We start from the raw sequence: 15294 nt of genomic DNA on the forward strand, positions 1-15294 counted from the left end.
TCTGATAAAACCTCGCAATAGTGATTCTTTCCCTTATTGCTATTACTTAATTAGGAAATGCTAACAAAAATGGCTACTGCGTATCATGAGTCATAAGAAGCGTATGTGACTGATCAGCCACCAACTCCGGCTGGTGGGCACCCCGGTGTAAACATCTAGTTGCTACTGTATAGTTTGCCTCACTAACTGGGTTTACTAATGTTAGCTTTCAGAAAGTGCCACTGTTGTTCATATACCGTTGAAATGAATTCTTAAGAGCACGGCACTCACTTTCGTTTGTAGCTGTAAATGAGTTAAGCTAGATATGTAAATTATAGTCTGTATCCAAGTTAATTATTGTTAAATGTACTGTTAATGGCAGCCAATTGTTGCTCAGCTGCAGTTTGAGTTACACTGGAATTTACTCCGGACTGTTTTCACTCTATATTTACCCTTTACTTGCTCATCTACTCTTGTCTAGCTTTATGTACTCTTATCTAGCTCATTATATTTTCATTCACGAGCAATTGAAAAATTACCATCGAGAAAGCTGGTATGACATACATAGCGCCAGTGGCGCAGCTAGGGGGAGAGTTTAGGGGGTTTAAGGCTGGGGGGAGTTTAGGTGCAACTAATACCGGGGTGTGTGGGGGTATGGAATACCCACCAGGGTAAGCGGTAGGTGTGAGATAAATAAATTGCGAAATTTTAAGATAAATTGGTCAAAGTGGTCAGTTAAGGCTTTCTGAGGGATATTTTATCAATCCTAACAGTATTTTATTAGTACCTAATATCTATCCACTAAATTAAAATGGATTAAACTTTAAAATTTCTCTGAGCTCTAAGGGGGGGGGGGAGGTGTTTTATCCCCCTCGCTGTGCCACTGCATAGCACATCTCCTTACACTCCTCTGTGATTAGACACACTAAGTGCTTAATAAATGCCCTTACCCACATTATTATTGTTATTATTGTTCTTAAATTCCCCTGTCCTCTCTTTCTCTTGTAATTTTCTTTGTCTACCACTTATGCCATTACCATCTGCGAGACATTAATCAACTATACCATATACTGCCCTTCTGTTGATCGATCTTAGAATTTCCTAATATAAAAACAGAAAATACATGAAAATAGAGCAATATGCATTGATGGTGTTTGGTAATAATGTGCTTAAGGCGTTATCTAGAAAGATTATTTTGTAGGCATACTCTTTCAGATGTAAATTTTGATTTTCGTTTCTTCCTTACATGCACGTTGCGACACAGATACGTTTCAGTATTTTTTAGTACGAGCCTGACTACTCAGACCATCTATATCAGGGTGAGAATCGCATGACTGAGAGCTTATGCTTAGCCTTGTGTTCTGGTGCCAGGAGTTGGGGAAGTCACGAAGAATTTATGAATAGTGAATAATGCCTCGGTAAGACTTAAGAGTAAGTCAAACTGGCCCTTTCAAAGTACATAAGGCATAGGCAACACCGGAAGTTCGAGCTCAGCAGAAAGCGTAGTTGCTCGCACTGGCTGTGGGGACCGACTTTTGAAAGTGACTGTACATTTAAGAGCATTTCGAATGCATTGTGCATAAGCAAGAATGTCAGTAGACAAAAAATTCCTAATACTGAACTTGCCACCTCAATTTCGAATCTTTTAAGATGACACCTTTTTGGGACTAAGCAACTTCTCATAAACTAGTTTTCTGCACACAACATCAGCCTTATTTCCATGACTCCTAGCTCTTATGATTACTTGAATTTTACACTACTTTTCCCAGTATTGCGTTAGATTTGAAGGAGGCAAATGACAACTGAGGTCATTTACACCACAAGGGAAGGAAGGGTGGGAAGAAACACAGCATCAGCGTTAGCCTGATCTTGTTGAAAGTATCCAAGGGGACCACGGCTTAACGTCCCATCCAATGGACTGACAATGAGTGCTGTGCTGAAAGTGCCTTACTTAAACACACCAGCAGAAATCTTGCGCTCAGTGAAAAATCTTCACCACCATCAACATTTGAATCTGGACCCACAGAGTGGAAGGCCATCAATCCAGCCACCACACCAACCTGATCCCCTGAAAGCACTTCTGTATCTCATTCACGCTCGAGTATATAAGGCATCGGCAGCATTACACCTTAATTGAAGATTGCATTTGTAAAACATTTTACGGAGCAAACAAATCACCTTACAATCTGTATTTATGATCAAGAATTGTTTATTAGGATCTTGTCTTCCTTGTAAAAATTTACATATTGGCATGCAGTCGGCAAAGGCATAGCAAAGATATGTTTAAGGTTCCCTGAGGGAAGGGAGTTCTGAAGGTAAAATTAACTTCAGATTTGATCAGCCAGGCAGTAGATTGCCAAAGCATCAACTTCATGCTACTGCTATTTGCATTTCATTATGGCAGGGACAACTCAAGGAAAATATCTGCACAACCTCATGCCCATTCAAAAGAGTATTTCAAATGCGTTTTGCATAAGCATGAATTTCAGTTGACAAAATAGTTCCAATCCTAAATTTAATAAAGATTTTATTTTGATTTAATGGTTGCATGCCTGATGGAGAAAAACCACAGGAAGATATCATGATTACATGACTCATGGAAAATAGCTGTCCCACATTGGTAGACATGGGTTCCAAACTTTTTCCATTACTGGATCCAACATCTTATTTCAGTCGCATAACGAAGTTGAAAATGCACAAGAGACAATGGAAGTAGAAAGAATCATTTGAAGGTACAAGATGTGGTTGGACACAAGAAACAGTGTTAATGAGACGTATGGAACCCATGATGTAACCATTAATTTTTTTGGGATGTATTAACAGGAAGAGGGAAGAATTAACTATAAGGTTTATTTGAAGTGGTTACAAATCAGACTGTACCACCAAAATTTTTAGGAATAGGGAGGTTTGAACTTCTTGACTTTTAGGATCTAAACGGAACAGAGAAAGCAAAAACTTGATGAGAAAGAAATTTGGGGACCGACGGCAATTTTTTTCTCCTACCTCTAAGAATGATTTTAGGGGGCCCTCAAGAGGTCGGAACCAGAGCAAAACTGCCCCCATTGAGCCAGTTTGGAACAGAAGGATAGGCCCATCACAATACATCTAGTGCGAAAAATCCACAGAGGAAAAATCATTCGCCTTGACCGGGATTCGAACCCGGATCCCTCGATTTCCGGCTGAGTGCTTTAGCCAGTTAAGCTACCGATGCGTCATTCTCCCCTGTGGAAATTTGTGGACTATACCGGACAAGATGGTATGGACCGCTGAGCATATGATGCGACTAGCAGTCCAGGTCGTGCGCATGGCGCCACAGCCCGAGAGCAAAGCCCAGGTGTATTTGTGAATTGCGGGGGACTCCGTAAAAAGTTATCACCGTGGCTAGTCCTGGTATACTTAAATAAGCCCAGAGCGAACACCACTAGTGTTCAAAGTTCGGGCTTTGCTCTCCGGCTGTGGCACCATGCGCACGACCTGGACTGCTAGTCGCATCATATGCTCAGCAGTCCATACCACCTTGTCCGGTTTAGTCCAAAAAATTTTCACAGGGGAGAATGACGCCTCGGTAGCTTAACTGGCTAAAGCACTCGGCCGGAAATCAAGGGATCTGGGTTCAAATCCCGGTCAAGGCAAATGATTTTTCCTCTGTGGATTTTTCGCACTATTTGTGCAGTGCGGGTGACTCCGTAAAAAGTTATCACCGTGGCTAGTCCCGGTATACTTAAATAACAATACATCTATTTTAAGGATACTGAAAATATTTTTGGAGACCCCTTCATGAAGGGATGGTAATCAAAATGAAATTCAAAACCAGTAAATTTCCAATAGTTTTGTTCCCAGAAGCAAAATTTTGTGACAGTAAGAGACAAACCAAACATAGGGTGAAAACTAAATTGCAGACTAAACTATTGTGAGTTGACTGGAGCTCAAGATCAAAAGGAAACAATTTATGTTTTGCACTGTGTTATGTAACTTTGAGATTCTTTAATTACATTCACAACTGAAGGTATAGTTGCTGCACCAGGAAGCACATTGAAGGTTTTTGTGCCATGGTCTTGCTTTGAGTCAAAACAGTCATACAATTCCCTATCCACTCTTTCTTTGGGGTTAAAAATAAACTGAATGCTTAACTGTGGTTCCATATGTAGACTAAACAATATATGTACAACTCTCAATTTCATTTCTCCATTGCTCGAAATCAAATATTTTGTTTCATTTTGATTGCCATCTCCACTGCCTTCAAGCCTCCGCAGAGGCAATTTAAAAATATGTACCCTAGATTTGCACTCTCTGGTAGTTATGAATGAAAACAATATTGTATATTTTAAAAATGTATTTGGTACACTCCTTTTAAGAAAAAATGACACATGTCTGAGTTTTCTTACAAAGGAATTGGAACGTCATTCATTAAAAAAAATTACCCTCAAATATTATCACATTTAACCATTCATTTCACTTGAAACAGCATATAACAAATGATAATTACAGCTTTTTTCTTGCACTATACAGAAAAATTCTTTCTTCAATCACCCATTACAACATCATTTTGCCTCTGGCTGAGACATTAGCAGACTAGTATGCACTCTTATAAGGGCTCCATCCAGCAAGTGATTGAGACGACTGCAAAGCTGAGGGTTGGTTTCAAATACCACTTCACTTAACAATTAAATTCAGGCCACATATTTTCCAAGAATTTTGTGAGCAATATACCATTTAAAATTAAACAATATAAAATGAAATCCAAAAATGAATATTTAGATTTGTACATTATCCCTGCAGCAACTTTTGTGGCTAAAATTGGCATAGTATTGAATAGATGCAGTCAAGCCTATTTTAAAGAACTTCCACACAATAGCCATTTATTTATCGATAAACAATTCCATAAAGCAACATACAGTGATTTAAAACTTGCACATTTCTCACAAACATTACTCCAACTAATAAATATTTTTTGGCACAAATAATCACACATATTTTATGAATGCCATGGATAATGATTGAATACTGCACTATACAAAAGGTTATGTTAGTATGGTTGGTGAAAGAATAACATCAATTAAATAAAAAAATTTTCTACGTAAAAAATAGGAACACAATGAATGCTACCCTTATGCTGTGGTATGCAATGGGAGGTGAGATAAATGTGAGCATTTCATTAAATCCAGTGCAAAATGGCCTAGTTCCATTAAAGCCATGGACTTATATGTCACTCAAGCTACATTGTCCATGTTTATTTTTCAATACCACCACCCATGAAATACGTATGCTCAGTGGTATACTGACTTCATTGTTTGTGCATTTAATAAAGTATCTAAGCCACTCACAGCCTAACAGGAAAATTGGGCGTATTTTTACCACTATGTGACTAATTAAGACAGCCAAGTACAGTTAAAAATATTAAAGATGACAGATAACATTCTTTACACAGTAAATTTAATCATTTTTAGAAAAATTAAAAAAATGCAAGTTCGATGACCCAAAGATAGTGAATTATTTACAAAGGATGCCATTTTAGTTGAGGTAATATGGAGTCTTGGAACAATAAACACAACTCTAAGTCAAGTTTTAAAAACATCTACATCTGAGATATAGGTATTCTCTGTTAGGACAATGCATAAAGTCACTACCTCTTACTTGTTTAACTTTAATGAAGAGTGCATTAACAACAGTTTCACTCCAAGGACAGTGGAAAAATGCAAGAGATGATTGAGAAGATTCTTAATCATATTCATCAAAAGTGCTAACATGTAATGTAAAACGTGAGGTTTTCATAAAATAGCCAAGCATTAAAGGACATGGGCAACAAATATTTAACCTAAGTTAGCATCATTCAGCAGCTCTTTACAGCAACCTTAGGATAAAAACCAGTGAGCAGGAAGTTATGATTCATAAGTTAATATTAGATTCCTTGGCAATTTTATATTCTTGTTAAACTAATATTTTTTGCCAAGCATCTTTAATTAAAAGCTAATGTAACTGTTCAACAATGCCTTCTGTTTCTTCTGGGTATTAAATTAATGTTACCCAAAAATTTTAATTGGATTATTATCCACAACGAAGATCACATTAAGGCTAGAATATGAGTTATGCAAACTGGTCTCCATAAAAAAGCAACTTAATATTTTTTGTGACTATATTATCACAAAATATTGCGTCTTGGCACAGATTCAATTAACTTTCACTTACAGAGCATGAATGAATTAAACACCCTCCAATGGCAGTGAAGTTTATATATACAACACTTAAAACAAATTTCCTTCGTGTCAAGACAACCAAGCTCCTTATCTTTGTGATCCTTTTTTTTTATAAAATTGTAACACAAAGGATTCCATTTTAACTTGCATTTTTCACAAAATCACATGATTATCAGTTGAAGCAGCATTTAGATAAAACTATGAAATTCTATCACAAAGTAAAATCACCCTCACTGCACTTTTTTTCTTTTAGATATTATCTGCAAGTATTTTCGATATCTTACTTTCAGTTTGACAAGCCCAAGGTAGCTTCAGAGGATCCAACTTTTCACCATGCACAGCTCACAGTAAGCTGCCATAACTTGAATTAAAAATGAGCCTTCAGATGCATCAAAATGTGCCAGATACAGGCCTTCGCTATCTCAGCACCTATTCCAATTCAGTGCGATACTATACGTCTGCCAAGTAAAATTTACTTGACTCAAAGTTACTCAACAGAATAGACCAGGAGCTCAATAGCATGTGCTTAAAAAAATTGCAGGACTGAGGACAAGGCACAGAAAAAAGTAGGATTGTCTGAAAGGGGCCTAGAGGTATACCCATCAAACTGAAATAATACAAGCAACATTATTTGTATTCTGGGATGGCATTTCCTTGCTAAAGAATAAAAAAATCTTATAAAGTGTAAATAACCAAAATGTCCATCATCACATTGTCCAGGTTTGGAAATTGAGTCGGTTTAGAGAAAGAGCTCATAATTAGCAGGTAGAAATGAGGATCCTAGCTATTGGTTCTGCCCTATCTCATGTATGTCGTCACCGCTGGCCTGTCATTCCTCGCCAGAAGGACGCAATTGTGGCAGCAGCACTGTTGACAAGGCCTCCTGCCATGCTCGTGGTCCCGTGTCCCCCATACTGTCCCCCTTGGCCCCCATATGCCCCTCTGCCCCCTGGTGACGACGATGACGATGAGGACGATGAGGAAGATGCTGGCATAAAACTAGGATAGCGCGAGACCAAGGGACCATGGGGAGCTTCAGCATATGGCAAGTGAGGAACCTGTAAGGCATGGAGGAGAGTATTTTATTAAACTGAAAATTAAAAATATAATGTAAAAGTACAGTGTACCCTAGCTCAATTCTGTCCCATTTCAGATTGCTTCCTGATTTCTTAGTTCAACTATTGCAACTTTATTAACAACATTGCAACAACACCCCTGGTCATTTGAGGATCCAGGATAGGGAAAAGGGGGGGCTAAGTGAGGGGTAACCTCCTAGCAGTAGTAGGGGTCGGAACAAAATTACCATTCTATCTAGTGTAAAATTGGATACCCAAAGAAGGGGCTATTGCCCTCCTGGCCCCTCTCTGGAACTGTCACTGGATTTTAACATACCAAAAGCATGTAAAATAGGCCCAATGTTTGGAGCTGATTCGTATTTCAATTAGTTAAAGTAGGTAAATATATAAAAAATATGACTAAATATGTACTTTTGTACAAAGTGGCAACCCCCAAAAATTTCGATTTTATCTGGTGTGAGTTTCAACCCAATGTTCGACTATAGCTCCCTTAGCATAGGCGGATCTAGGGGGTGGGGGGCACGTGACCCCCCCAGGCCCTTAAAAATAGGCAAGATTTGTAATACGATCCCATTATCATCGCGTTCGTTTTGTATCACAAGGTCTACTATCCCCCCAGAACAAAATCCTGGATGCGGCCTTGCTTGTGCCTCTCCCAGAAAGAAATCCTGGATCCGCCCCTGCTCCTTAGTACCTCCTTTCCCTCCCTCCCCCCCAATAGATCCACCACTGCCCCTGGCTGATCATTATTTCATTCATATTTTTACATGATCTAAAAAATGAATGGCCAAATTGACAGTGGTGTATGTCCAATGCATAATTTCAAGTGTAGAAAAAATAATTGAAACTAAATTTGTAAAAAAAATATTTACATATTTTAATACCAATTTGCATCCATTTAAGTTGTGTACCTATTATATCTTTATGTTATTATGTCTTGAATTGAATCAATAATAGTTTTTCATAAAATTATTTTTTTTCATGAGTGTTCAGGGATGATTTAATATACAACTGTTAATCATAGTTAAAATGATAGCTCGTATTATTATTTCCTCACTAACAAGGCCACAGAGACATTCTGCACAAATAAGTCAAGATGGATTTAAATTTCAACTTACAGCTTCCCAGTCTCCAGCAAGAGCATCACCGTCATCATCGGAGCCCGAGTCTTCATCATCTGTGCCATCTCGTGCCTCCAGAGCAGGAGTCAACTGATCCTCCAGCGACTTTGCCAGCTCTGGGTTGACCTCCATTGGACCATGCCTGAGAGTAAATTAATATTTATCAACATCACAACATGACTTATGGCATTAGGAATGTTTAGATTTAGATTCATGGCACAGGAGACTCGCTAATATGAATTATAACTAACACACATTATGAAATATTTGTTGCTACAATGTAAACACGGTGCCAAAAAAAATTATTATGAAGTTTGATGAGCGCATAACAGGATCCAAAACGTCCACCATACTGCAAAACATTATGCTCAGCCATGTGACCAGCACCCTAGAATTTGGGACTTCCACACAAAGAATGGATGCTTCATAAAAGCAATTAAGTTGGGTAAAGTGTAGGTTCCCAAAAATTCCGCAACCCAAGATACCCACTAAAGGGCCATTTCATCTCAAATCAGGCAGATAGTGCAAAATCATGTCAGGTGACCATCACCGATTTCTCTGAAATTTTTATATGTGAAAGCAGTATCCTTATGATGAATAATGATGCCTTTATCTCAGCTCAGAACCGAACCGTCATAAAGTTACCATCCTTTGAACATAGCAGTGTCAGGCCTCAGAGTAAAAAATGAAAAATCACATAAATGCTGATTACTAAGGAACCATGGCCTGTAATGCAGTGGTCATTGTTTTATTTTGAAGAAACTTCATTAATGCACATTATGGCATAACTTGAAAGTCATTTGAAGCAATAATAAACAAATAGGACTTGTTTAAACAATAAAAATTAGTCATTATTTAACAATTTATTACTAAAAAAGGCCACCTTTTATTTTCTTTAAAATTTCTCAGGGGGTAGTTTAAATGTTCTGCTTTCAATTTAAAAAATAAAAAAAGGTAGTATTTTTATACTTTTTGTTTTAAGGCATGTCAAAGTTGGGCATGTTTTCGACTCTTTTACACCAAGATTGCATACCTTCCAGGGGATAAAAATGAAGTTTCATTCTACTTAACATTCATAGCAGTGAAAAGGTCATATATGAATGATTGGTAACATCTATTGAGTGAAAGCAAGTACAATCTTGTTTACTTCCATGGCATCCAATGTGTGCAAACACCCACTGCTACTGGCTGGAAACGGTGAATGAGTCGCAATTTGCACAGAGTATTTTTCAATGGCACTTTACATAAGTCCTCTACTTTGGGCCATGTGGAACAATTCGATGGACCTTGTGGATGTATAAACGAGACACTAATGTCATTGTCTTCTAAACACACTGCAGTGATTTTAGAAATTCACCAGGTTTTTCGGAAGCACACGATGAAGTCATTCGTGGTGAGATTTTGAGTACTGTATGTCTTTATATCTGTTTTTGTTAGTGTTACAGCATGTTTGATTGTGTGGATTACAGAGAGAGCTATAGTTGTCCCGTGCCTGTTAACTACCAAGACATGAAACTGTTGATGCCATGTACAGGTGCTCCTTTCACCCAATCATTATTTTGTGTACATAGGGTGGTTTCCTATTATTGTTTATTGCCTAAATCGAAAGATTATTACTCCTGGAGTGCATATTTCATGCTTTTAGATTTTTAAATGATAATATCTGTTTTTGCGATTAAATGAAAAGTGAAAAATTTCAAGCGTACGAAAACGCGACGCTTAAGTATGAATGCTGCAAAAAGCCCGTGTTACCACTGGCTGCTTGCTGCCGAGCATGGCGGTAGCGTAGAGTTCCCTTCTAGCAGGTAGTACTTGGTTTAAATAAGGATTATTAATACCCTATCAAACAAAGGAAACTCTCTGACCAAAGACAATTTTAATAGCCGATTGTTAAGGGATGTTTCCTGGGCTCTGTGCCTCATGTATACAATGGTAATCTCAGATGATATAAAACTCCTTTATACTCGTATAGCATCTAGGTCCCTGTGACGTCACGTGGAGTGGCATCGCATCGCCGCCAATCTGGCCTTTTTCAAATGAGGTTAAAATTGACCATTGACATTCGTCTAAACAGGGATTTCTAAAAATCAAATAAATTGTAAACATATTGTGAATGCACTAAAGGTGGGTAACGAATTGCTATCAATGCCTTTCGCTTTCTTTGATGCAGGAAATGACCCTATTTGGCTAGTTTAACATATTGTGTTAAATGCAAAAGTTTGATATTAGGCAAGGAAATTCTCAAATGTTCTACAAAGGACTTTTTTTGAATTTACTTGCCACTATTGAAATATCTCAGGTTTTAGTTTGTGGCATAATTTTTGACCAATTCTTACAACTCCATCAGATGGCCCCTACTCATGACCAGTTACACTGAACAACCATCTATGACTTTCTTCCTGATTAAGACCTTTCCCCAAGTCAAATATCTAAAATCTGTTTTTTTTAATTAGCAGCTAACTTTTATAAAATATATATGATTTATTTCTCCATATGAAATCTTTTTACACTATTGTTCTTCTACATGATTCATCTTAAGATAAGCATGAGCAGAGTCATGTGAGAAATCATCTGAAGTGCCTGCATACCTTAGTTATTATATATCATACAGGTAAATATTGATATCTGTACTTTTTGCCAGGGATAGGGTTGTACTTAATCTGGAAGAATCACACTCTAATTCTTGGTAAAGTCAAAATGAAGCATCAATGCCACACCAATTAGTGTTACCAACTTCTCTTTTTGAATAGCTTCCCTTTCTATTTTACGGATATAGTGGTGATACACACCTTTCTTGGTTCAATCCTGAACTTCAGCAATGAATTTGTCTGAATGAATATTTTGTCTGAATGATTCTCAATGGAAGTGAAACACATCTTGCTGATTAGGAGCTACACAAGAACAGTCTTTATCATCATCCAAGTAAAATGAGAGCACAATGTTGATTGAGCACTATGAGGAAGAGGATGCCAACATCAGCATTGACCCATAGTCCTAGTTGTTTTTTACCTCTGCATGATATGTCAATTGTATGTTTGGTTGAAACTGGAAAAGCAGCCATATTATGTTGTTTAGATTAACTTGTGGAAAAGAATGATAAAATTTGAACATGGTCACTCATAGACATTTCACTCTCGCTTCTTCAAAAGCTGCTGAGACATTATTTTCCCATGAAGTACATGTTTGACATTTATCACTTTCTTTAAGTAAGTAAATTCTTGCCTACTATGAAACTTGCATTTTACACATGCTAATTAGCTCAATTTAGACAAAAAAATAATTAGGTGAAAGGAGCACCTGTACATGCCAGCAGCAGTGGGTGTTTGCACACATTGGATGCCATGGAAGTAAACAAGATTGTACTTGCTTTCACTCAATAGATGTTACCAATCATTCATATATGACCTTTTCACTGCTATGAATGTTAAGTAGAATGAAACTTCATTTTTATCCCCTGGAAGGTATGCAATCTTGGTGTAAAAGAGTCGAAAACATGCCCAACTTTGACATGCCTTAAAACAAAAAGTATAAAAATACTACCTTTTTTTATTTTTTAAATTGAAAGCAGAACATTTAAACTACCCCCTGAGAAATTTTAAAGAAAATAAAAGGTGGCCTTTTTTAGTAATAAATTGTTAAATAATGACTAATTTTTATTGTTTAAACAAGTCCTATTTGTTTATTATTGCTTCAAATGACTTTCAAGTTATGCCATAATGTGCATTAATGAAGTTTCTTCAAAATAAAACAATGACCACTGCATTACAGGCCATGGTTCCTTAGTAATCAGCATTTATGTGATTTTTCATTTTTTACTCTGAGGCCTGACACTGCTATGTTCAAAGGATGGTAACTTTATGACGGTTCGGTTCTGAGCTGAGATAAAGGCATCATTATTCATCATAAGGATACTGCTTTCACATATAAAAATTTCAGAGAAATCGGTGATGGTCACCTGACACCCCTCTGCCTGATTTGAGATGAAATCCCCCTAAAGATGAATGATGTCACGGCAGGACCTATTTACATAACCCTTCAGTTGCAGTAGTTGCATCACAAGCCTTCCAATCTGTACTGCAAAATTTTCTAAGGACGCCAGAGCCTTTTTTTTTTTTTGCTGGTAGGGGCAGAGCAGAAAAAGAACCTCGTAATTCTCTCCTGATCCTTTTTCAGAGGGTCCGCAGAGAGACTACATTCTACTCTGTGCAGATCTACTTTTGGGCATTAAAACAACCTACTTTTGCATGTCTCTACCAATAACTACTAATTGTTTTTGCACCAATAATTAGCTGAAGATGTAAGAATCTACAATTCCTTAGTGGTCACAAGCAGGAAGTTTTGAAGACAGGCCAGGCAATACAATATTAGTTAGTATTTTTGTAGGGACCAAATGAAATTGTTTAGGGGACTGCATGCAGCCCACAGGCTACAACTACTGAATTAGATTATGATTAGTTTATAAACTATCCCATCCTATCTTGACCATCTTATGAACTCTCTTTGCTTACCTTCCTAGATCACTAACATTAGGGTTGAGTAGTAAAAAAAGATTCTGAAGCGTTTGGTGAGGATGAAGCAATTTTGGATCAACATTCTGGGAGAAGCACAGGTGAAGTACATTTGCATTCAACTTTGCCACCTTCCTCGCGAAGCGACGCTCGCCCATCTCATGGCGACAGAAGTCACTAAAAAAAAGGGAAGTAAAGAAATAATATTTATTGCTTATTCTTAATTACTCATCATACCAAAACACTTTTCAGGCATGTAATTTTGCTGAATTCACTAACCATCAGGCAAAAACTCAGTTCATAAAAGGATTGCAAGAACCACTTGATACAATCAATAAAGTGAGAAATAAAGAATAAATATTTATCCTAAGAAAACTGAAGTCATGAAGTTTTGCCATAATCAAGTATAATTACTTGCTCAAATAGTGAGTAATTTTATCTGGGAAACCATCCACAGGGACTAACCATGTGGTTCCCACAAATTACTATATTTATCTGGATAATTCCCCCTTTTATTATCTAAATTTATGAATAATAAGTAATGAGAGATATAAGAATAAGCGATTACAAGGCATAAGTTACTCAGGCAACTGAACATCACTGCTGAGGTATAATTTATCAGGAAGTAGAATAGATTATTTGCTATGCATACTATCTTTTATAAAGCCTTTTCACAGCCTATTTGTAAATATTTTTAACTTTAAATTGGTAACAATCTGATTTTGAAAAGATGTTCTCACAGATTCATACCAAGAGCTTAGTTTTAATGGCAATTATTTAGTTTACGTAATAATGAATGTTAGAACATGACTTTTTGAGTATTTGAGATACCTACTATTGTAAATTACACCCATTTCAATTCATATTTGCAGCTGAGCAGGTGAGGGAGGGTGTTTGAAACCCTCAGATGCCCGCAACAATAGACCTACTAATTTTGATGGAATTGAGGATAACCCTATCACTAAAGCAGAGGAAATAGCTAGCTACCAGGTTTGGCAATACTCTAGCAGATTAGAGACGTTAACACCACATAGGTGTGAGAGTGATCGAATTTCTGAGGGGCTAGTCCATACCTGCAGTTATACATTTGACAAAGGGAAAATCACATGCCAAGACACTTTCCTTTCTCTCACCTAAACTTCCTTAAACCACGCCCACTCAGCCACAAAGATAAATTGGCACATCATATTTATTAAAATTATTCATCATACATATCTTTTTAAATCAATCCTAATATCATGAGACCCACTAATAAAAAATGATCTAACATCCAACCTCTAACAGATCACATATTTACACTAGACCTACACCTAATCTGCCACCATGAAATGAACACAAGAGGAAACATACATATATATAAACATGATTAAGTGAAATTCACAATGACTCAGATAATGAACAATCTAATTTGCTGATTTTATTGCTTTGGTTCACTCAACTCAAGAGATAAACTGATGAAAAATATTGTAAATTTTGAAACAAGATTATAATAATAATAATAAATTTATTTCACCATTGGCAAATTATACATCTGCAAGGCTAAAGTCAATATGAGAAACCAACATACATACATGATTGAATATGAGATACCAACATACATACATGATTGAAAATTTTCCAGGTTCTTGGGAATTCTCAAGATAAATCATTTCACTATATGTACAAAACATTAGAAACAGAGCTGAGAGGGTTATAAACATACTAACAGAAAGTATGGAAAATTATAGGCATTCAAGTTGCCATCTAGAAAATTTCCTTTATAATGCATCCTCCAGGTATTCATTAATATTGTAATAGCATTTTTCAGCTAGGAGGATTTTTAGTCTCCTTTTGAATTCGGAAGGTGATTTGCAATTTTTTATTTCATCGGGAACTTTATTGTATAGGATCGAGGCAGAGTGGTAGGGACCTTTTAGGCAGAGAGAGCTGGAATATTGGTTTGAATGGATGTTATTTCTAGAACGGGTGAGGTGATCATGGTAGGTAGAGTTTTGAAGAAAATGGGAAGGGTTTGTTTTGACAAAACAGGCACATGTAAGGATATATAAAGAAGGGAGGGTGAGGATTTTAGATTTAGCAAAGAAGATTTTACCGGGAGTGCAAATAGGGACATGGTACATAGCTTTAATGGCTTGTTTTTGGGCTGAAAAGGCTCTTTTTGCTGCAGGTGAGTTTCCCCAAAACAGAATGCCATAAGAGATATGGGAATGAATTTTCGCGAAGTATACCATTTTTAAAGTATCCATTGATACAATCGGATACAACCTTCTAATCATAAATATACCCACGGAGATTTTTTTGAGTACGACCTGTACGTGAGGTGCCCAATCAAGGTTGGTGGAGATTTGAAGTCCAAGGAACTTTGTGGTGTCAACATCAGAGGATTGTGAGATTTTGTCTATGTGAGGGATAAGAT

At 37.0% G+C, this 15294-nt stretch overlaps 1 protein-coding gene across 2 annotated transcripts in view; it reads right to left on the minus strand.

The window, feature by feature from the left end:
* Nucleotides 1-4297: 4297 nt before the first annotated feature.
* The window catches only part of LOC124167780 (beclin 1-associated autophagy-related key regulator), a 135600-nt gene continuing 124603 nt past the window's right edge, over nt 4298-15294 (minus strand). For both annotated transcript variants that reach the window (XM_046545796.1, XM_046545797.1), the window contains exons 7-9: nt 12879-13055; nt 8368-8512; nt 4298-7231 (exon numbers count right to left, since the gene is read on the minus strand). In XM_046545796.1, coding sequence (XP_046401752.1) covers nt 6989-7231; nt 8368-8512; nt 12879-13055 — 565 coding nt within the window. In that variant the 3' untranslated portion in view covers nt 4298-6988. The remainder of the gene's footprint in view (nt 7232-8367; nt 8513-12878; nt 13056-15294) is intronic.

This window comes from Ischnura elegans, chromosome 11 (genome assembly GCF_921293095.1).
Source record: "Ischnura elegans chromosome 11, ioIscEleg1.1, whole genome shotgun sequence".
NCBI classification, from domain to species: Eukaryota; Metazoa; Arthropoda; class Insecta; order Odonata; family Coenagrionidae; genus Ischnura; species Ischnura elegans.